General features: G+C 44.3%; 2 protein-coding genes across 3 annotated transcripts in view; one reads left to right on the top strand and one right to left on the bottom strand.

The window, feature by feature from the left end:
- The first annotated feature begins 1,145 nt into the window (after nt 1–1,145).
- Nucleotides 1,146–10,783, top strand: dtnbp1b (dystrobrevin binding protein 1b). The gene is made up of 4 exons (XM_041955963.1): nt 1,146–1,467; nt 5,467–5,634; nt 9,667–9,810; nt 10,431–10,783. Exons 1-4 carry the CDS (start codon nt 1,416–1,418, stop codon nt 10,781–10,783), a joined length of 717 nt encoding a protein of 238 aa, XP_041811897.1. The 5' UTR covers nt 1,146–1,415.
- Nucleotides 10,784–13,212: 2,429 nt separating this feature from the next.
- The window catches only part of jarid2b (jumonji, AT rich interactive domain 2b), a 102,990-nt gene continuing 95,008 nt past the window's right edge, over nt 13,213–21,194 (bottom strand). For both annotated transcript variants that reach the window (XM_041955720.1, XM_041955721.1), the window contains 10 exons: nt 19,441–19,533; nt 19,098–19,216; nt 18,787–18,857; nt 18,505–18,619; nt 18,258–18,363; nt 17,957–18,139; nt 17,011–17,141; nt 16,644–16,830; nt 16,047–16,154; nt 13,213–15,795 (listed from right to left, as the gene is read on the bottom strand). In XM_041955720.1, coding sequence (XP_041811654.1) covers nt 15,556–15,795; nt 16,047–16,154; nt 16,644–16,830; nt 17,011–17,141; nt 17,957–18,139; nt 18,258–18,363; nt 18,505–18,619; nt 18,787–18,857; nt 19,098–19,216; nt 19,441–19,533 — 1,353 coding nt within the window. In that variant the 3' untranslated portion in view covers nt 13,213–15,555. The remainder of the gene's footprint in view (nt 15,796–16,046; nt 16,155–16,643; nt 16,831–17,010; nt 17,142–17,956; nt 18,140–18,257; nt 18,364–18,504; nt 18,620–18,786; nt 18,858–19,097; nt 19,217–19,440; nt 19,534–21,194) is intronic.

Here is a 21,194-nt window from a genome sequence, read left to right as displayed (position 1 = left end):
CACTTCCTGTCTCTCTGTGCACCCTTCTGTCTCTGTCTCTCCCACCTACACAAACAGCCTCAGAGGACCATTTACACGTCTGATACCATCCGCACGTAGCCGCACAAACACTGGTGTTTGTCGCGGGTCTGTGTGCGGGCATTACAGGCAAACTGGCCACTGACGCTTTCATCCATCCGCCCATCCATCCATTCATTTGTGCAGCGAGGCTTCAAACGTAACCTTCTCTCCATTGGCAGAGCCTATGATGGCACCTGATGTGTGAAGTACACTACAAAGTGTAAATGACTGTGGACCGCGCTCAGCTGTGACTTGAATTGGCTGTTGATGACTCATAAAAAGGTATATTTCCATTTGAATAGGGCGCTGTTAGTGTTGTTATTTACGGTCATTTAAATGGAGTCTGCCTGTGCTGCAACTCAGTATTGGTTACACCTAAGAAATCTCACTAAACAACATTCTGAAAGAGCTCTAATTAAGACGCTTGAGGAAAAAAGTGCTTCAAAAATCACACCGAATCAGTCTCGAATGTCCTCAAAGAAATAAAATTAGTTCCTGTCTCAAGTGAGCCCAAATTGGCATTGCCTGCACAAAAGAGACGTGGTGACCAAGCATGTATGATGAACACTTTAGCATTTTTGCTCTGTGAGCCAGGCTGTGAGAAAATGACACCATTTAGTCAAATCTAAAGCTTGAGTCGAATCCTTAACACTTGAATTGCCCTCGATGGCGTGTTTCCTCTCTACTTTCCAGCTGCAGTCCTCAGCGACTTCTCTCATCGTACAACAGCGGAAAATAATGCGCAAAGTTAGCAGGTTTTGGCCTCTAGGCTTCTATATATGGACGCAGGTTTACATGCCACATAATGAACATTCACAGTTCTGCTTCGGTCACAGACACAAGCACACACAAAGCGAATAGACCACAGGCTGCATGTTAATGAGAGGGAGTGAAGTGTTTATTACGTCTGTGTATGAAATGGCTATATAAAAAGATGTGCACAGGTGCATGATCACCCACACATCTACGTAAGCAAGCAAGCAAGCACACACTCACATGCATGCTGTCACACACACACACACACACCCCCTGACATACCAGCCTTTTTCCTGTGGGTTCTGCTTCCTGCGTCTCTAGAGCACATACCAGACGTTTTTCTGCTGCTGAAAACAGATATGAGCCTAACGACATTAAAGGTCTCATTTCGTATTGATTTGTCTGCAGCCATCTGAGCAAACAGAGCAGGATTATTTAATGCAATTTATGTTCTTTTTGTTTCCCCTGAGTCTCGGGACACGCAGCGGAGAGTTGAGAAGGAGAGCAGGCAACACTTTTTGAGTACCTGCTGCGTAGCGTTGCCTGCTGGGTGTCCAAGCACAGCCTGTGAGGGGACAGTTATCGCTTTTTTGGCCTGCATGATGATTGCGGGAACAGACGCACAAAATAACACAGCAAGTCCAAACTCAGGTAGTACACCGGAACGTTTTGGTTCATGTGTTTCTCGTAGAAGGTTTTCAGTTTGTCATGTTGAAAGCAGCACTATTACAGGAAACTGTTTGCTGGAGACTTTGTGACCTTCATTCACGCTTTGATTTTGCCTTTTTTCACATGAAGGAAACTCCTCTTTGTTTCAGAAGAGGTGGTTCAGCCTTACATTGTAGCAGCTATTCTATACGTGTGCCATTAAGAAACCTTTGTCTTTGTAATTAAATAAAATGATGTCATTTCACAGGACCTCATCTGCTGTGACTAACATAATGCAATTGCCTCGGCTCCTATGAATCATCACCAGATGTGTATGTCTGTGTGAGCGCACGCTCGCCGTTGTACGTATGAATCATGCCGAACAAGTGTGTAATAGACTGTTTTATTAGGCTGCGTGAGCATTTCCGTGTGCATTCACATGAATCTGAAGGTGTGGCTGCACAACTGTGTAAAAGTATATGTGCAGCAGCAAGGATGGAGTTTGTTGGACTTAATGACTTGCACTCTCACACTGAAGTCATCAGCACAAACTTAATCCTGCAGGCTAAATGTGAGCGAGGGCTAAAAATAGCCCCAGTAGCTACAGTAACGTACGTAGCAGGATACGGTTGTCTGGTCGACGACGATGATGAAGAAAAGACCAAGAGAAGGATGGGGGAAGAAGAGGAGATTAGAAAGAAAAAATCTACGACAGGTGGTTTTTATTCTAAAGACGCCTGGAGAGATTAAAAAAAAAAAAAAGCTCATCATTTAATGTGGAAAATGACATTCTTTCGAGTGTTTGAAGAGAATGCTGACATAAACCATCACTATCTATGCTTAATGTCTCACTTAGGCTAAGGAGCTTTTAGTTTTATATAATGAAGCGGCATTTGGGATCAATTTGAAACCACTGATTTTTTTTTTTGGCTCATATTTGAATAATTATTTTGAATAATAATGTGACTTCCTGGTTAACTGTACTGTATGTGGGTTTGATGGAGAAAGGAAGGTTTATGCACCGGCAGACAGACAAATGGGTGCACACACTGAGTAGCTACAGAGCTGGTCTAAATAAATAGACAGCTCAGGCTAATAATGGATTGAGAATTTGATTACAGACGAGAGATAAAGAGACATGATAGCTCTATCATTAATGCTGTCTGTCCGCAAACCCTAATTATAACGAAGCGCACTGCCCTCTTTATCCCTCGCTCCCCCTGTTACTAACCCCACACAATGCTTGACAATCCGAACAAAGCTTCCCCAAGGCCCCTAATCTAATAGAGCAGTCTCTACAAGACACACACACACACACACACACACACACACACACACACACACACCAGCCAACAGAGAGGGTCGGACAGAGTCAGGAGGGATAGATGAGGGAGTGATGGAGAAAAAAGAGGGCTAGTCAGATAAAGGAGATAAATTGGACACTGAGTGAGGAATGACACAGAGAGGGAGCTTTTCTTTTCCAAATCTCCAAGGCCTGTTGGTGTGATGTGTATCATGACGGAGCTCTGGTGGGACCTCATTGTTCCCTTCTTTGTGTGTGTGTGTGTGTGTGTGTGTGTGTGTCCGTCTGCTGCAAACCCCTTTAGGGCTCAGCCTGTTTTATCAGGACTCTGGCCTGTGTGAGGGTGCCCGCGCTGACCCTGCAGCAGAGTTAACACTCCTGAAGCAGGGTATTGATTTTGGGGGGCTGGTGAACACAGAGGAAAGGCAGAGAATGGTGCAGAGCTGAGTAAGACAGGCAGCGCAATAGATGTAAATGCAAACAGTCGTGTGGGGGTAATGTTCAAATATAACCAGACAGCTGACCAATCACTGACCCCTCTGTGTGTGTCACTGTCCTCTGTCAGTCTGCGAACATCTTTGGTGGCCCTGTTTGTCAGGCCGATGTCTGCGTGCTGTCATGCTTTCACCGCTGTTTTTATTAGCGAAGAAGTAAATGCAGTTTGTTTTTGACTTTTCATTCTGCAGCCAGATCATTGTGGGAAATGGTGCAGTAGCAGCAGTAGGAAGAAGAGCAGGTTGTTGCATTTGTTTAACTAAGCAAGAGGACACAGTTAGAGAAGTTAAAAATTGTACATTCGTGTTGTGGTGCAGCTTTTGGCACTGCAGAGCACACAGCATCATCTGACCACCTCACACTCTGTGTTGGCATGACGAACACACAGCAGTTACAGTAACTGGTTCAGCTCATACCTCCAACATGGAGTCCTCTCCATCACTTTTGGCCTATTGCTCCACCTTTTGTTTTCATATGAAAACCCAGTATTTCTTGTCAGTGTGTCAGTTGTAACATAAATTTACTTCTGCCTGAGCAGTAGTTATTATATGTCACAAATGAACAGTTTGCAGCTCGCCAGACATTTGAACAATGGAGGAGGGTTTGTGACATTCTTGAGTTATTTTCCTGAGAACAGTTGATGTCTATTACAAGCCCGACGTTGGACTGCTGTGTAAAACATAAACAAAACAGAATGTGATGATTTGTTAATCCTTTCTCACATATGCTCAACTGAAAACAGTACAAAGACAATATATTTAAGTTTCACCTCATCAGCTTCCTTGATTTTTGTAAATCCACAAAGAATTTAATGCAGCAACATTTTTCAAACAAGTTGAGACAGGAGCAACAAAAGACTGGGAAAGTTATGGAACGCTCCAAAAACACCTGTCAGGTAAACAGGTTGATTGGTAACAGGTGATAGTATCATGATTGGGTATGAAAGGAGCATCCTTGAAAGGCTCAGTTGCTCCCAAGCGAGGATGGAGCGAGGTTCACCACTTTGTGAACACATTGTATGAAGGATGTGAAAACATGGGCTCAGGAACACTTTGTAAAACTGTTGCATGATCGCATTCTGTTCTTATTTCCCTTTTACACAAGTCACAGCTTTTTTGGCATTGGGGTTACAGATCAAATGAACAGAAGTAAATTCAAATTGGCAAGGCATGTTTTTTACCTACCATTCCTGAAATAGGATGTTTTTTTTTGTTCCATATTAACCCAGGATCAAAGATATGGGACACATCAGGCATTTATATGTTGTAGCCTGTCTTCTGCAACAGTAGTTAGTGTCTGCGAGTGGTCTTATATAATGCTGCCATCTATCAGAGGGAGACATGAAAACTAAAGAGACAGCCGGTCGAGACTTCAGGCTGCAGCCATGCCCACACGCACACACACACACACACACACACACACACACACACACACACACACACACAGCGTTTCTCAAGCTGCAGGGTCATGCTTTCTATCACCCCCTCTCTTCAATCTGCTCCTCCCTCTCCCGTCCTGCCCGGGCCACATAGAGTGTCCAGTCGTCTTAAATCACAGCCCAATCACAGTCTGCCCTTGAGTCCTGTGTGGACCAATCAGAATCCAGCAAAAACATTGTCAAGGCCAGGCACATTTAAGAAGCAATGTTCGTCATGTTCAATCATCCCTTTAATTTTCTATGCAGTCAATGGATGTTTTGCAAAATAATTGCATGTTTTAAATGAATGAAAATGTAAGGCCTTTTAACAGTGCACGGCCAAACAATCAGTATCTAACGGACCCTTTTAGCCTAATGGATGTCAAACTCAGTGACTAAATAGTGAAGAACCTCCCCTTTAATGCATGGCTTAGGATGCAGACATCAGGAGATGAGACTCACTGAAGTGAGCCTGAGAGTTCAGTGTCTCTGCTGGATAACATGTATGTCTGTTGCCAGCAAGACAGAAAAATTACAACTAGATTTCTGTGCCGTGTAGTGGACAGCCACTAGACCTCGAGCCGAGTAAAGATTTATTTAGATTTTGGAGGTTTTGAATGAGACCTCAAGAAATCTTTGAGACATAACTATGAATTTTGAGGATATGTGTGTGTGAGAACTGTTCATTTTTGGTAGGTTTGTGCTCTTCGCTTGCTTTCTAGTTTTCCTTGTTTCTGTGTACTAACTAACCGCAAACTCTCAAAACTTTCCTCCCTCTTTTTCCTAGTGGAGCTAGACACGGAGCATGCACAGAGAGTCCCCGGGGCAGAACAGGGAGGGGTCCCAGCCCCCCAGGTCAAGCTGAAAGAGAGGCAGAAATTCTTTGAGGAGGCCTTCCAGCAGGACATGGAGCAGTACCTGTCTACTGGCTACCTGCAGATTGCTGAGAGGAGAGGTGAGAAGGAGGAGCCCTGCGGTCGGAAGTTCTTCACAGATCATAGTCATGCTCTTTGATTATATTTAAACAGCTTGAAATTCAGCATTTCTTGTGGTCTGAGGCCTGCGAAGGAAAAGGGAAAATGTTGCGGTTTAGATTGTGGTGTCTGTTACTCATTCGAGAGTGAATGCAAAACCAATCCGACATTTAAATGAATTAATTCCAGCACCCCGATACCATCAGCTGAAACCTTCACACTTCAGCTGCATATCACAAGATTGAGCCATAATGGCTTTCTGCAGCGAGGCTCCACACTCTTGAGTGCCTGTCGCTAAACACACAAGTAGAGCCATTACTTTGGAAAATGCCACTGCACCCTATAAATGTAGTCTTCCACTGGGATTGTAATAGAATCCTGCTGCAGTTTACTCCATGTGTTACTGCCAAAAGCCTGTGCTCAAATACCCAAAGGATGTGCTGAAATGAGCTGCATGGGCTGCATGAGATATGCACCATGCACTGAAAGATGAACTGGACTCCGCTGGTCCACAGTTTGCAATGTGGTTTTTCCTTCTTCTTTTACTCATCTATCCTGCTACCTTAATCCTCTGTCTTATTAGAGAGGATTGTGGAGCAGTTAGGAAGGAGGAGGAGTGGAGCGAAAGGAAAGAGACTCAAGGAGAGGAGAGGGAGAGAATGTGAGGGACTTATGTTTTTGCTGTCAATCAAAATAGCTTTTTTTTTTAATCAATGCAGTGTTTTTCATAATCGACCTCCATGATGAAAACAATCACCAAAGCCAGGTTTGAGGTGCAGAATGAAATATTCACAGCTCATTATCCCGAAACTATTCAGGATCTAGTGTAGCCTACATTTATTCATGGTAAAAAAAAAAAAAAAAAAAAAAAAGGAGACGTTTACATTAAGACTTCACACTCTAAATGATGTGATGCACAGTACAAAGGCGAGCACGTGGGCCGCTCGACAAAAATCCGCAGCAGCCGGATTAGAATCGACCAGCCATAATTGCCGTAAGAATATTTGTAATCAGTTACAGAGGAGGCTCTCATCATAATAGTGGTGAAACGCATCTAAGAAGTAAGGCTACGGCGTGAGAGCTGAATAAAACAAAGCACAGTGTGGTTCATTATCCATCACGCAGCTACAAGTTCCCACAGCAGGGCGGCGCCACTGCAGAGCAAAGATACAGATAGAGAGAGGGAGAGAGAGAGAGAAGAGAGAGAAAGAGTAAACTGAAAGAAGAGAGTTAAGTAAAAGAGAGAAAGTGGATGTCCTAAGCCACTGAGCCATCGAAATCCAGTCTCAAGGGTCTTACACACACACACACACACACACACACACACACACACACACAGTCCTTCCCAGCAGGGAAACCTTTTAGGCAAGGTCACAGCAGGGCTAAAAGAAGAACATGTTAGAGGCAGTCACATGGAAAGGATGTTCTCCACACAGTGCTTTCTGGACCAGGACTTTCACTACGTAGCCACAGTGTGTATTTGTGTGTATGTGTGTGTGTGTGTGTGTGTGCACATTTGTTTATTTTTGTTCATGTGCTGGAAAGGCAGCTCCATTTGGGGCTGAAAACCGAATCAGCATCCTCCATACTATGTTTTATGAGGCTGAATAGCTGCTGTGTGGTGGTAATTGCGTAGCTGACAGGCGAGATATGGAAACGCACGTGAGAAGAGGCTGCATACTGAGAGTTCATTAGCGAGCATTAGACCCTGGTTCCTCTAGAACATGTGTCACAGAAAGCAGCAGTGCTGTCTCCACAGAGGGGAACGTTTATATTGCTGGATTTGTGAACCAAATGTGTGTGCGGGAGTGATTGTGCATGTGTGTGTGGGTGCATTTAAATAATACACAGCATCTCCATTTGTGTGTGTGTGTACGTGTTCAATTCATCCGGGTTTGTGTGTTTATACAGTACAAGCAGTTTGTATAAAGTACATTCAGATGAATTGCCAAAGTGGAGATCTGAAAATATGGCTGCGTGTGTGTGTGTGTTGCTATTTAAAGGATGGGGAGACTTTTGGGGCAGTCTCGATGGGAAATAACATTCCCTTCTTTCTCTCTTTCTTCACTCTTCTTCTCTCCCTCCCTGTGCCGACCTCCTCTGCTCTCCTCATTTCCTTGAGGTACGGTAGCCAATGGCATCTTCTCTCACTGCTGTGCGCCGACCAATCATCTCCTTTCTTTCTCTTGTGCTCGCAACTCTGCCTCCCCTAACTCCCCACTCCCTCCATCCCCACAGTGCACTGACTGGCTGTTTGTGCTGCATGCAGTACATCATGATTGGGGGTCGGGGGGGTACTCCTGCAAGGTGGTGAATCCAGGACTGTAGTAGTCAGTGTGTTAGCTGGTGTATATGAGGAGTTTCCAATGATTTTGATGCATACTGCTTATTAAAGCACAAGCTATTCCACCAGTTTGAAGGCTGGTCCAGCCACATTCATGTAGAACGTCAACACAGATATCAAACAAAACTAGAGACTGGTCAGGTGAGCTGATTCACCCATTATTTGGTGAACCTTCACTCTGCATGTAAAAAAGTCAAGTGGACAATGTAGAATCAACCACAGTACAGATAACTTCCATTTCCCGATCTTACTTAAAGGGTCAGTTCACCCCAAAATCAAAAACTAAAGTTGACATGCTTACCTGTAGTCCTGTTTATCCATCGAGATTGTTTTGGTGTGAGTTCTGCAGATATCTGCTGTCTGCCTTCTCGTCTCGGCTTGTGTTGCTCAAAACGGCGAAACGAAACGAAAGTCAGCAGCAGTGTCTCTTTCCAGAAATCACGACCGGTTACTCGAGATAATCCACAGACCTCGCTGCGAGCAGTTTCATGTAGGAATTATTTTCTGTGTTGTCATTTAGCAGCACAAGGCGAGTGCCATCTAGTTCCATTATATTCAAGAGGAGGCCAACATCTCTACAGCCGCTATCTCCAGTACTCCGCAATTAACACCAGAACAATCAAGAAGGGTAAATAGTACTACAGAAAAGAGGAGAAAATGTATGTTTGATTTCAGGGTGAACTGTCCCTTTAAATAACCTTCAATGGACAAGTACTGGGTGCATTGCATTATGTAGCCGGGTCAATGTTTAATTTCATTTTAAGGTATTTTACCCAGCTCTGAAATATACATGTGGGTACCATTAGGGTTAGCATCACTCCCTTCTTAAGGTTGACCCCAATAATTTCAGCTGGTACAAAGGTGGATATGTATATTTGAATTCTCTTTCAGGTGGCTCCTTGCTTCTGAGCCACTGAAATCTGTCCAATTAAAGGACAGGCTCACAAGTCTGTTTCAGAACATTACTCACATGCCCATGTGAACATCAAAGAAATATCATTCACTCCTCTCCATACTGGCTTTGAACATATCCTTTCCTAATGCCTGTAAGTGATGGAGTCCACAGGCCATCCTGTGCAAAAGTGTATTTCAAGTTTTAGCCAAAGTTGAGATGAGTTCATATGAAGCTACAGCAGTCGAAGTCTAATCTTTTTGGTATGAAATTCCCTCCTCAGGTTAGTGGCAGCTCGGCATGGAAGCAATGTCGAGGCAAACACAGAGGGAATTTTGCACTAAAATGACATTCACCTGACTATTTCAGACTGCAGAAGCCTCATTTTAGCTGTATCTGAGGTGATTGCATCGGGGAGGGATCTTCTCATGGCCACTATGAATAAGAGGAAATATTACAGCGACCAAGCGCTCTTTAAATGTACATATGGGCACGTTAGTGAGAAGATAAACTTGTGACCCTCTCCTTTCATGATCCTGTAGGTGTTGCTTGTCGCCTTCATATACAGCTTCCTGCTGCCAATCCATTATATGTTGTAATGCTTTGGATAAACAAACTGTTCCCATTTCAAATGCCATCCAGCTTGAACGTGCCCATTTGCTTCTGCTTGGCAAACTTTGGAACGAAAGAAAAAACCTGGACTCAGCCCCTTGCTGCTGCCCTGAACGCTCCAGTCCTGTGCGAGGCTAATATCTCTCTGTCCCGTGTCGTGTCCAGAGCCAATAGGAAGCATGTCGTCCATGGAGGTGAACGTGGACATGTTGGAGCAGATGGATCTGATGGACATGTCTGACCACGAAGCCCTGGATGTGTTTCTGCACTCTGGGGGAGAGGACAACAGCGCTGCCTCGCCAGTCACAGGTAGGTATCGAACTAAAATCCTTTAAACTACAATAATAAGACTTAATCAGCAGCAGCTAATCCATATGAAAGAACCCGCTGAAGCAGAAATATGTGACTCACAAGATTGACAGGAACTTTGTTTAGACACGAGGCACCAACACCATCTGTCCACATCTGCCTGGGAAAATCCTGGTCACAGTAAACAACCTGCAGCATCCAACTGACAGCTCGTCTTCATCTAAAAATAATTTGATGCAAGCAAGTCTCTGCTATGTTTTATATATGTCTGTGGGCGACTGAGCTGAACTCGAGCAAGATTAAACAAAGCCTGTGAAGTATTTCCAACAACTAAAACAGTGCCGCCCTTTTGTTTGCAGCTGTTGATCCATGATAGCAAATAAAGAGTGAATAAGAATAAATAATACAATTGTTTGGGCTTTATTTTGAAGAGAAAAGGGTTCAGTTCCTCAATGATTTGCTGAGCTGAAAGGAGGCATCGATTTCAAACTAGACAAGGGTGGATGTGATGATGTCACTGCAGCATTACTTATCCACCCACCTGCCACCCTGCCAACCTATCCTGCTATCCAGACTTATAAAACAAAGTCTGACTCTAAGTGACCCCTCTTATCTCCCAGGTCCAGATGTGGAGTCCTTCACCACAGAAATCAGCCTCCAGGTTCCCACCCAGGCTGAGCTACGCCACAAGCTTTCCTCGCTTTCATCCACCTGCACCGACTCAGCCAGCCAGGACACGGAGGCCGGGGAGGAGGATGACGAGGAAGAGGAGGAGGAGACCGAGCAGGGAGGAGGCGTCGCAGGATCGGGGGGAGGAGGAGGAGGAGGAGGAGGAGGAGGAAGGAGGAGAAGGCCCCCCGTGGTGGTGGCCCTGGATGAAGAGGAGGTGCACCCGGATACGGCGCTGGTGGACAGGGTGGAGCGAGAGGACCAGAGCAGCAAAGACTGTGAGGAGAGCAGGCCGAAGGTTTGAGGAGAGATGGACTGGATTTGAACACACACACACACACACACACAGGATATATAACAATATTGGCTTCCTCCTCAAAATCCTTTAATACTAAAGAAAAACATGAAAGCAAATACACTGAGGTTGCACTAACTGCCACATGACCTTGCCTTAAATGACCACTGATGTGAATTTTGACTTCTAATTAAATCCTGTAAAATAGCTTTGAGTTCCCTTTAGCATCATAGCACTGAATGGCTTAACATGCGCATAAATAGTTTGGCATTATTCAGAGATCGCTCTAGTATTCGGTTTTTGTTGAGACCAGGAGAGGCCTGATGACTGATAGAGAAGTACACACTAAACTCATCCATGTGTCCCTTTGTGCAGTCCTTTGTTTTCGTACTTCATGCTAACGCACAACTCAGCCTGCTGCTGTTGAGCATTAATATACGTGTTGGAGAGATTTTACAGAATATAAATGTAAGATGGTGTTTTGTTCCAAATACTCGCCAACTGTCGGGTTTATGATGATTTGTTTTTTAAAGTTTACGTCGGCCACAGAAGCAAAATAGGTTTTTAATGACTAAAAGTTAATTCCTGTTTGCACTGTGTGTCGTCACCCAAATTATGGACACAAACGTACACCTGTAGTGGTTGGTAGCCATGCAGATGGTCTTGGTTTTACTTTCCTCGGTTTCAACATATCAGATGTCAGATACTTCTGCTTGATCTCTCAAAACCTAGTGGAGCATGACTCAAATTATTTTTCATTATCTGGGTTAGTTGACCCTTTAATATAGCAACGCTAAAGAATTGGCACAAAGCACTGGACAAATGACCCGCAGGGGGCACGTGGATGACTTTCTCATGACTTAGTGGATAAGCTGCGCCGCCAAAGCTTGTTGCATTTCTTTAAGTGGTTTTATGAGCTATATTCTGCAGTATTTTAAATGTGAAGTAATAATTAGATAATACTTTAGTGCCATTAGCTTTGGTAAACTGGCAGTCACCTAGCAGTGCGTTATTTACCACATAGTACAGTATAGCTGACAGACTGGTGAAGTTCAGGAATCAGTGATTTCACGCTCACAAACACACAAACACACACACACACACACACATTGGAGGGTTACCCATTGCCATTCCCTTGACCAATAATATTTGGGTGAACTTCTCTCTTTGAACGAGGACCAAATGCCTGTTTGGACTGTGTGCTATGCACTGGACATCACCCAGAAGGTTTAACTGTATCCAGATTGTTTTGGTTTTTTTTTGGTTTTTGTACAGAAATGTTGACATTTGTGCGATGTGACAGCATTACTCCATCATTACTTTTCCCCTGCCCACAATTTCTGACCTGTTGGTAATAAATGTTTCTCCCCGAGTATTGTTTAATTTTCATCTAAAGCATTTCAGGAGCACGTTGAAGGATGAAATGTGAGCGGGATTTAGGGTCGGAGCGCGTTAATGGTCCCCGTGTGCTCGCTCTTGATTTACAGGCCTGCCTGAGCTCTTTACAGATGGAAAGCTGACGTGGTGAGGGATCGGACAGAGAACGTTCTGCAGGGGAGGAAAGAGGCTTTGAAATACAGCGGTTTTCTCCTGGGAGACTAAATTTACCGTGAATATATTCATTATTACAGTAAACTATTTTCTAACTGAAGAATAAGGAGAGGCAACACGGGTGTTACGCTGAGAGACAATGGCATTTGAAGGCCGCTGCTGCTTACCATGGACCCTGATAATGTCACAGTATGACCTTTGTGTTTGTATTGTTGTGAATTTGCCCAAATTACACCAGACCTTTTTTCCCTCCCTCACTTACCTCTCGTGGCATCTATCTAACAATGCAGATGGTTTGTTGTTCATTTGCTCTCAGATTTCTGCCTTCGCCCTGATACAATGAAGGTGCTTGGAAATGTGTTCATGGTGCTCACAGCATTAAAAAATGACAAATATCTAAACGTCTCATGTACTCTAAATGTGCAGGCCTCACTGTCAAAGGTTTTAATTTGAACATTGTTCTCCCGAATGAGTAGTTCCAATAAAGACTGTTTGCAGTGAGGTCTGCGGTCGTGCACATGATTGTGGCTAAATTAGGCAACAAACAGTTATTCATCTACAAACATGCAAAAAAATGTCCATTACAAGTTCCCAAAATCCAAAGGGGGCTTCAGATCGCTTGCTTTATCTGACCATCAGCCTGAAAAGCAAAAAATATTATTGTAAGTTGACTCTTAAAAATGGCACGAATGATTAATCACGTGCCAGTACATTTTCTGTCAGTCCACCAGTCACCAGATCTACATGAGCAAAGGGTTTTGTAATTTGGGTGAAATGGCCCTTTAATGTTGCTAGACCGCGAGATAAGAACGTGAATGTTAAAGCTGAAGCTGTTAAAACCATTTCTTCAAACGTCTGCACAAAAAGAGACACAAGCAGGTTGGAAAGAAATGACAGTGAATTGTCGGTAAGTTTTTATTAAACCTTAAGTACAAACTGCAAAAGTAAAAAACTGTCAATATAACCAACATGAGACTCTCTTTCCGAGTGGAGGGAAAGGCCGAGATGCGGCACTAATAAATTAAGTCACCAGAGACCCCACCGTGAGCAAGTAGTTTATACTGTAGAAAATGGAAGAAACAAACAAAGAGAACTGAAAAACAAACAAAAATCCCATCAGAATAAAATATATTGTAAGGCCATAAAAACTTGACAACCACTTTTTATTATGTTGAAAACACCCGACTTGGTATTTTATTAAATAGTCCTAAAACAGTTCAGTCTTCTGCGAGGGACGACAACCAACAAACTGGATTATAGGATTTTTCCTTGACAGTCACCACTGGCAAGCTCAGTGCAACATGAGTAGCTACTACATTTTTGTTGAATTTTCAGTAATGAAAATGTAAAAACCCATTTTTTTTTTTTGTGAACATATCTTTTTTTCCCTTTTCTTTAAAAAAGTAAAGCTAAACAAACAAAACTAGGTTGGGGGGCAGTCGTTGGCTACTCAATATCTTCTTTCTTAGTGATATAAGCAGCACTTAAAATTTTTATACACGTTTACCAGAGCGACCCTGTAAGCATCAAACTCACATGGATGAAGAAAGGGAAATGTAAGGCTTTTTCTTCATCAAGCACTCTCCTCTGGAACTTTTTCTCTCCTCTCTAGTCCTTCCTTCCTTTCTTTCTTCCTTAACCCCAGAAAAAGGCTCAAGTATTTAAAGAAATTTACAGGATTATGTACAAAAAAAGTCGATGTCTTGTTTGTGTTGGACTTTTTCCTCTCTAAAAAAAAAAAAAAAAATCACTCATAATATATCTGGAAAGGGAAAAAAATGCAAAAGCCATAAAACAAAAAAGACAATTTAAAAAACAAAACAAAACTTGGATTTGATATTTCACATTTTACACTCTTTGACTAGTGGCTCTACTTGAGATAACACATCAGATCAACAAAAGTAAAAAACACAAAATAATAATAATAATATAATATAATAATTAATGTTTACTGGTACAGATGAAACAAGAGGACTGGAAGAATGGAATGTTAACACGATTGCACATCTAGAACCAGAAAAGCCTGAAAGCTTTCCTGCCCTGTGGGGCGAGGGCGCGTCGGCCAGCTGTTAGCTGACAGCAGGCGCTAACCCCCAGATTTAAATTTTGTGTTGTTATACAGTAATTATAACCAACAGCACCAATAAAATGGATCTCCCCGCTAAGTTTCAGGCACAGTTTTCACTTGCTAGCGAAGGAGGGATCCCTCCATACTACCAGGAAGTGAGGTGAGCGATGACCTTTCACAGGTCAAGCAGCTGTAGCTCTGCCCCCTCTCACGTCCACCAACGAACAGAAACATCCACAATGACAAAAAAAATAAAATAAAATACACAGAAGACTTCTGGCAAAAAAAAACAAACAAAACTAGCAAAAAACAAAGCTAAAATTCAAAATAGAACTTGAAAAAGCATAACCAACCAACAATAAACCAACATCGTCTGTCTTTCAAGTTTTTACCTCGCGTCGCCACCCCCCCCTTTAAAAACAAAAACGATGCAGGAGCTGCACCGAGAAAGAATAAAATCAATAAAAAAGGGCTCCTCTTCCTCAAACCGAGGACAGAGAGAAACTTTGGGTAACTACTTGATGTCATTTTCATTTCAGAAAACCGGGGAGAAAAAAAAAAGGCCGCCTTTTCGTTTGTCTAATGTTCACAGCAGAGTGACGCATGATGAGAAGGGATGGGGTTCAGTCTCGGGGGGGAGATGAGGGCAGGAAACAGTGATGCAAGAAGAAGGTAACAAATGTAACCCATTTCAGTTAAGGGAGGATGGGTGGTGGAGGTAAAGGGTAGAACAGGGCCCATCAAGTCTTCTTGTGAACGTTACATTTAATGCTCGCACTGTTGTAAAGGACGACTTCAGGAGGGACGTGGGGGGGGGGTTCTAAAATCATCCAGAATAAAAACAAATTCTTCTTTCACACTAGTGCAAAAAAGACATCTTTCTTTTCTTTTTTTCCTTTTCTTTTTCTTATAAACAAGCCTGTCGTACTAAGGGGGGAGGTGAATTTTTTTTGGAGGGGGGGGCTGAGGTCAGGTGAGGGGATTTTCAAAGCTCAAAAACAATCGATCTTAAATTTTAGGTGGTGGAGGAGGGACTGATAGTGACCCTGCTTGATGTGGAAAACAAACAAACAAAAGAACAGGGGAGTCTGGGAGGGCTCAGGGAGGGTGGGGGGCAGGACATGGGTACAGCGCACCCGTCGGTGATGTCGAGGTGTCCTCCTCAGGACACAGCAGCGGCCTTGGGTATGTGGCTGGAGGACAGGCGTGCCAGGGACACCTCCACGGTGGCGCGCTTTCGGGGGCCTCGCTTAGCCGGCGATGCTTTAGAGGGGCTCAAGCCGTGGCAGGGGTCCCCCACTCCTCCTCCACTGACGACGACGCCTCCGCCACCGCCTCCGCCACCTCCGTTCTTTAACATGGCCCGGCCACACACCTGGTTCACCAGACTGTTGATTTGCTCCTGATTGGAGGGCACAGAAATGAAATGAGTACATTTTCCATTTTTTCCACCTTCCCTTGCATCATTTTGTTCATCTATAACTTATTCACACACAGCAGGAGTTACGGCTTCGACACAAGAAATTACAGAACATGAGCAGAGTTCATGCTGAATTATCTCCCTCCTGGAGGAGTGGAAACCAAGCCGATGTCTCCCCCGTCTGGACGGAGAGGGAACTGACCGACGGCAGAGGCAAAACAGCTGCAGCTCACCTCATCGTATCGGTACATCATCTTAAGGCCTCTGCAGGACTTGTGCTTCTCCACATAGCGAAGGGCACACTCCAGACAGAAGACCACGTTGTCAGTCTCCTGAACCACCTGCACAGACAGAAACCCAGACGCTACTGTAGAAAGCAGACACTCAACATCTCTTATTACTGAGATAGTGAGAAACCTGATAAATCATTCAAACGTCTCCCACTCTGACTGGATTATGCCACTGGCAAGTTAGAAAGTTTGCATAGAAAAGTAAGCCATTAAATTCAATAACCTAGTTGTAAAATTGTAGAAGTTTCATCATCTTGGTTTGGATACTTTTGAAATATTGAGCCATAAAAAGCACAAGAAAATATGTCTAAAAATGCTACAATGTGTAGGAGGTAGTAAGTACAGAGTATATGTATGTTTTTTAGAGCCTGATGTAAAATAACAGCCACCAAAGTGGAAAAATTACACCCCCTCTTGCATGATTGATGATTTCGTAAATATAAATATTCATGACAGACCATGCGTATTATTGTGTATGATGGAAAATGGCAGAAATACATCCAAACTAGCGCCGTCGCGTTTTAAAAAACACGCTCTCACCATGGACAGGTAGCAGAGATGCTGACAGATCTGGCAGCGTCTCTCTGAGGACTCCAGTGCCAACCATTTCCCGCGGGGCTTCTTGCGTCCCTCGCCGGGCCCCAGGCTGCCGTCATGGGTGCCGTAGCGGGCAGAGGAGAGCAAACCTGCCTTGTAAAGTTCCTGCCGTTGGCGCATCTCTATGTTCCTGTTGGACGAGAAGGATGCTCATTAAGTGGGATGAGGTTGGATGTTTTTTTTATTGCGCTGGGAAAATCCAGACACTGAAAGAATACACCCTTAGTGCAATATCTGATTTATTCCTTGAGCCATTCATCAAAAGTATTATATATATATTATAATAATATTATTCACTGCTGCATCCTACCTGAGGTCTTTGAGTAGGGCGGAGATGGTGGTGAGGAGAAGGCCATTGTCCCTCTTGGATTCGGCTGTGGCGATCTGGTACAGTAGCTTCTCCATGGAGAAGGGTTTGGCTATACGACGACACTTCAGGTCCTGCACACAAAATCAAAATCACTAAAATCAGTAACAGATGTCATTTCTTTCTGGACAGCACTTTTTTCTGAACGTTGCTCATTTATTCAGCTTTGTTTCACATTGTACGAGGTTTACGCACATCCAAACACACATCTTAACAAGGTGAAGCAAGAGTAAACAATGCTGACATTAACATTAACCTCCGACTCTGCACACTCAGATTAATGTTTCTTGTCCTCTGCTGTTTCTCATTCAAGTAAAAAAATGTCCATTCGCAAGAAAATGTTTCAGCAGCGCAGCACAACACAGAGCGCTGCATGAATGTCATATTACCCCTGAGAGCAATCTTTGCTGTGGCTGTGAATACGATGGCATTGCAGAAGGTGTACGTACTTCCATCACCATAATGCCCATAATGACACTAAGGAGCATTTTCTTCTCTTCTATTACGGCTATAATGAGGTCCAGTGGTCCAAAGCCTTGCTCATGATCACTAAAAAAAAATTTAAATACACCCCCCAGGGAGACCTGCAGCTACAATTACTCCTTAAAGTTCAGCACACTGGCTGATTAGAGAATCTAGCTCGAGGTTCCAAGTTCATTTATCCATTTCAGTTTCATCACATAAATCAGAGCTTTAACTGCTGCTGTCCACAGGGGGCCAGTGTTGCGAGGCGTTCCAAAACAGGAGCGAATGAACACACGTTGCGGAAAACGTGGAACACAGACTAGATTATTTTCATACTTATAGAGAATATTTTCAGCCCTTATTTGCTTTCCACACACACACACAGCCCTCGCACTGCGCTGCCCAACCAGCTTCACATGCTGACCTTTGCGGCCTGGTAACCCAGGTTCATCCAGTGCGGCGTGGCAAAGTGCACTGTCTCTGACACGCTGTAGCCACAGCACACTTTGGCGACAAAGGCACCAGGGTAGCAGACCACGTACTGGCCGCTCCGCTGGACCGTACGGTAAACCTTGATGCCTTCGCGGCACAGCACCTCTGGAGAGATCTGGAAGACCAAGGAGGAGCAGACGGAGAGAAAGTGTTACGCTTCTGAAAATGTGTATCTTTGCGCCTCTAAAATGCACATGAATATATATATGTTAGCACACACAGGAAACACTGACCATGATGTTCTTTTCCAACATTTCGAGTCCTGGGGTGCCATTGGCCTGAAGCAGTGTATGGACCACCTTGTCCAGCTTAGCCTTCTCCTCAGCAGGGACAGAATACCTGCGGGAGGATAGATATGAACACGCATGCACATCAGCTGACTGTACACCACATGCACAGAGAGGTGGCCGTGCACTTTTCTTGCTAATTTAAACATATGTTTAAACATGAGCGGAAGAAAACAGCCCAGTGCGTACTTACCAAATGCAATCAGCACCAGTGTGTAAGTAATCAATATATGGAAGGCGGTTTTGGTCTCGAGACCAGCATGAGGTAGAAAAGACCATGCCAATGTTAAGCCAGGGAATGGTCACCCCTGGGGAGACGGAGGGGATTAACGAGAGAGAAACAAGGCCACAGGTTATTACAGACTACAATAACAACAGCACAGAATCTGAAGAGATGCAGCTACAAGTCATTTATATCCTAAATACACTTTCTTCTGCAGCTAAATCTGTCTACACAGCCTTCGCATGTCCTTACCAGGCACAGCACCCAGATGCCTCAGAATGGATCCAGAGTTATTGGGGAGGACAGTGAGGTTCCATCCATGTCTGACAAGAAGAGAAGAGGAAATGGTCATTTGTGCATTTTTTCCCACAATACCTGAACAGACCGACAGCAGCTTGAGGAAGCGGGCAGACAGTGTTACTCTTTCGGTTTCCCTGCCAAGATTAACCATCCGACATTCGCAGCAGCCGCCCGGTAAACAGATGAAGGCCAGAGTGTTGCAACACAGGCAGAACACTCTGTCCAGACTTTAAAGTGCGCTGCGAGGGCTTCGAGGAACCTACTTTGAAAATGGCTCCGACTTTCCTGTGGGGAAACCACTGCCATGTGTACTGGTGTCCACCTTCCCACAATGCACCGCCACGTGGCTGTCTCTCTGCTCCACGATCCTCCAGTACTCTTGCTGCAAGAACAAAAAGGAAGGAGAGCCCGATGGGTGGCGGAACGCATGAAGCACGGTGCAGGTTTCATGCGTGCCTCATAGTCGACCGTCAGCTATGAGAACAGAGTAACTCTAACAGAGCTGGTAATAGCTCTAATGTTTCATCTGGCAGTGAGAGTGAAATGTTTCATTTAGAAAAAGAAAACAGTTTGCAAGTTGTACAAACAAGATGTTAGCATGCTAACCTCAACCTCAGCAGCCCCTGGTTCCTTGTTAAAGCACATGGTCATGGTGTTCCGGGCTATCCTGAAGAAGTTAGTCAAAGACACCGATTTCCCCTGCAACAAAGAGGCATCAGACACACGTATTAGACCATATTTACGGACTCCGGTCATGATAACACAACTAAAGGGAGTGTGAGCCGAGATCAGAGCGTGAATAAAACATGAGCAAGAAAATACTGCTGGACATCAATGAACCACAAGTCCTCTGCTTTCCCACCACATGCTTGCATAAGTTAGAAAGTGTCGCATGTACTGTATCAGCTGTGCATGTATATGTGTCTCTGTAAGGCTCCATGTCTGCCTTTCCCCTGGACTGGACCCTCTTTCCAGTCCTGCTACAGAGAAACTTTGGGGGACTATGTGTGGACCCTGCTGAAAGACGACCTTCTAGATTCCTGATCCTCACAGTGTCAGTTTGTCTTTCCTTTCTTTCCTTTTTAGGAGTCCAGATGTTTTTAAAAAGCAACCGACCTTATTACAAATTTCTACTATTACAATAGCTACAGGGTTGTAAAATAATACAGTTAAATAATACAGTATGGTAGAGGACTTGTTAGCACTGACAGGATGTTCTTTAGGCGAGTCAGTAGCAGCACTTATCCGAGCCTTTCCTGGTGTAATTAGAGTTAATTATACCCTTGACGTGCACTTTGTTCTCTTGATAGAAAAAGTGAAATATAACCTCCTCTTGGGGGGTGCTCGCGATGAAAAATGCATACAAATCTGAGCCGTGGAGAAAAGTGATGGGTCATATTTAGACAAGCCTGTCCTGTCAGGATGGTGACAGCCATTCACATGTCACAGTGCTGAATTGCACTTCTATAATTCAGAGGTCTTTGCACTGTGCTGGGTCAAGTCTGTTGACAGTGTCTCAGCTCTTCAGCGGGAGGTCAGAAGAGGGATTTAGTTACCAAAGGAACTGGGAGGGGAAAAAATAATAAAATGGGATCCACAACCGAGATGGGTGGAGTGTTGTGCAGTGTGTGTGTGTGTGTGTGTGTGAGAGAGCGAGAGCCAACACAGAGCAAACTTATCTTAACAGAAATAATTACTGCTTCACCTCATCAAGATGCTGTGGCATCAAACGTGCACACAGGTATTATGTATGGCAATAGGTGCTCAGTTTTCTTTTTAATGCACATGTGGATTTGTGCACACACACAGAACTCCGAACCTTTGCATTGATTGATTGGAGCACTGGTGCGTTGGGGCTTGGCAGAGGGACTGACAAGAGCAAGAGAGAGAAAGAGACTGTCGGCGAGAGGAACGGTGATTCGGGGACATAGCTAAGAGCAAGGGCACGAGCTGAAGGAGAGAGGCCGTGGGGAGAGGGCTGGATTAAAGAAGCTGAGGGGTGGAGAGAGCTGGAGAAGGCGGGGTTTGAAGGGGGCGGGACAGGGGTGAGGGGAAGGGCTGGTTCGGGGGCTGCCTTCGCTCTGACCTACATTTCAGCCAGCCAGAGTCAACACAGCTGGCAGCAGGCTGGAGAGGTGGGAATGCATCTAAGGTGCGCACACACGTACACACAAACGCACACGCACACGCATCTCGCTCTCACACCAAAAAACAGGTCTTAACAATGCAGCTACAGGACACATTTGAATGTAAACAGGTGTGTGAACCTCTCATGTTTGCTCTTACAGACCACAGACTATGAGAGCTCACAGCATGACAATGTTACCACGAACCCTGATGAAGAATTCCAACAGGCATCA

Source organism: Chelmon rostratus, chromosome 16, assembly GCF_017976325.1.
Source record: "Chelmon rostratus isolate fCheRos1 chromosome 16, fCheRos1.pri, whole genome shotgun sequence".
Lineage (NCBI taxonomy): Eukaryota > Metazoa > Chordata > Actinopteri > Chaetodontiformes > Chaetodontidae > Chelmon > Chelmon rostratus.
This window is presented reverse-complemented; position numbering and strand designations above follow the sequence as displayed.

What these genes read in the sequence shown, in the direction of transcription:
- dtnbp1b (XM_041955963.1), top strand. Translation starts at nt 1,416, where the DNA reads ATGATGATTGCGGGAACAGACGCACAAAATAACACAGCAAGTCCAAAC. An exon ending in CACAGCAAGTCCAAACTCAG is followed by an intron (nt 1,468 to 5,466) that starts GTAGTACACCGG and finishes TCTTTTTCCTAG; the next exon opens with TGGAGCTAGACACGGAGCAT. An exon ending in CGCTGCCTCGCCAGTCACAG is followed by an intron (nt 9,811 to 10,430) that starts GTAGGTATCGAA and finishes CTTATCTCCCAG; the next exon opens with GTCCAGATGTGGAGTCCTTC.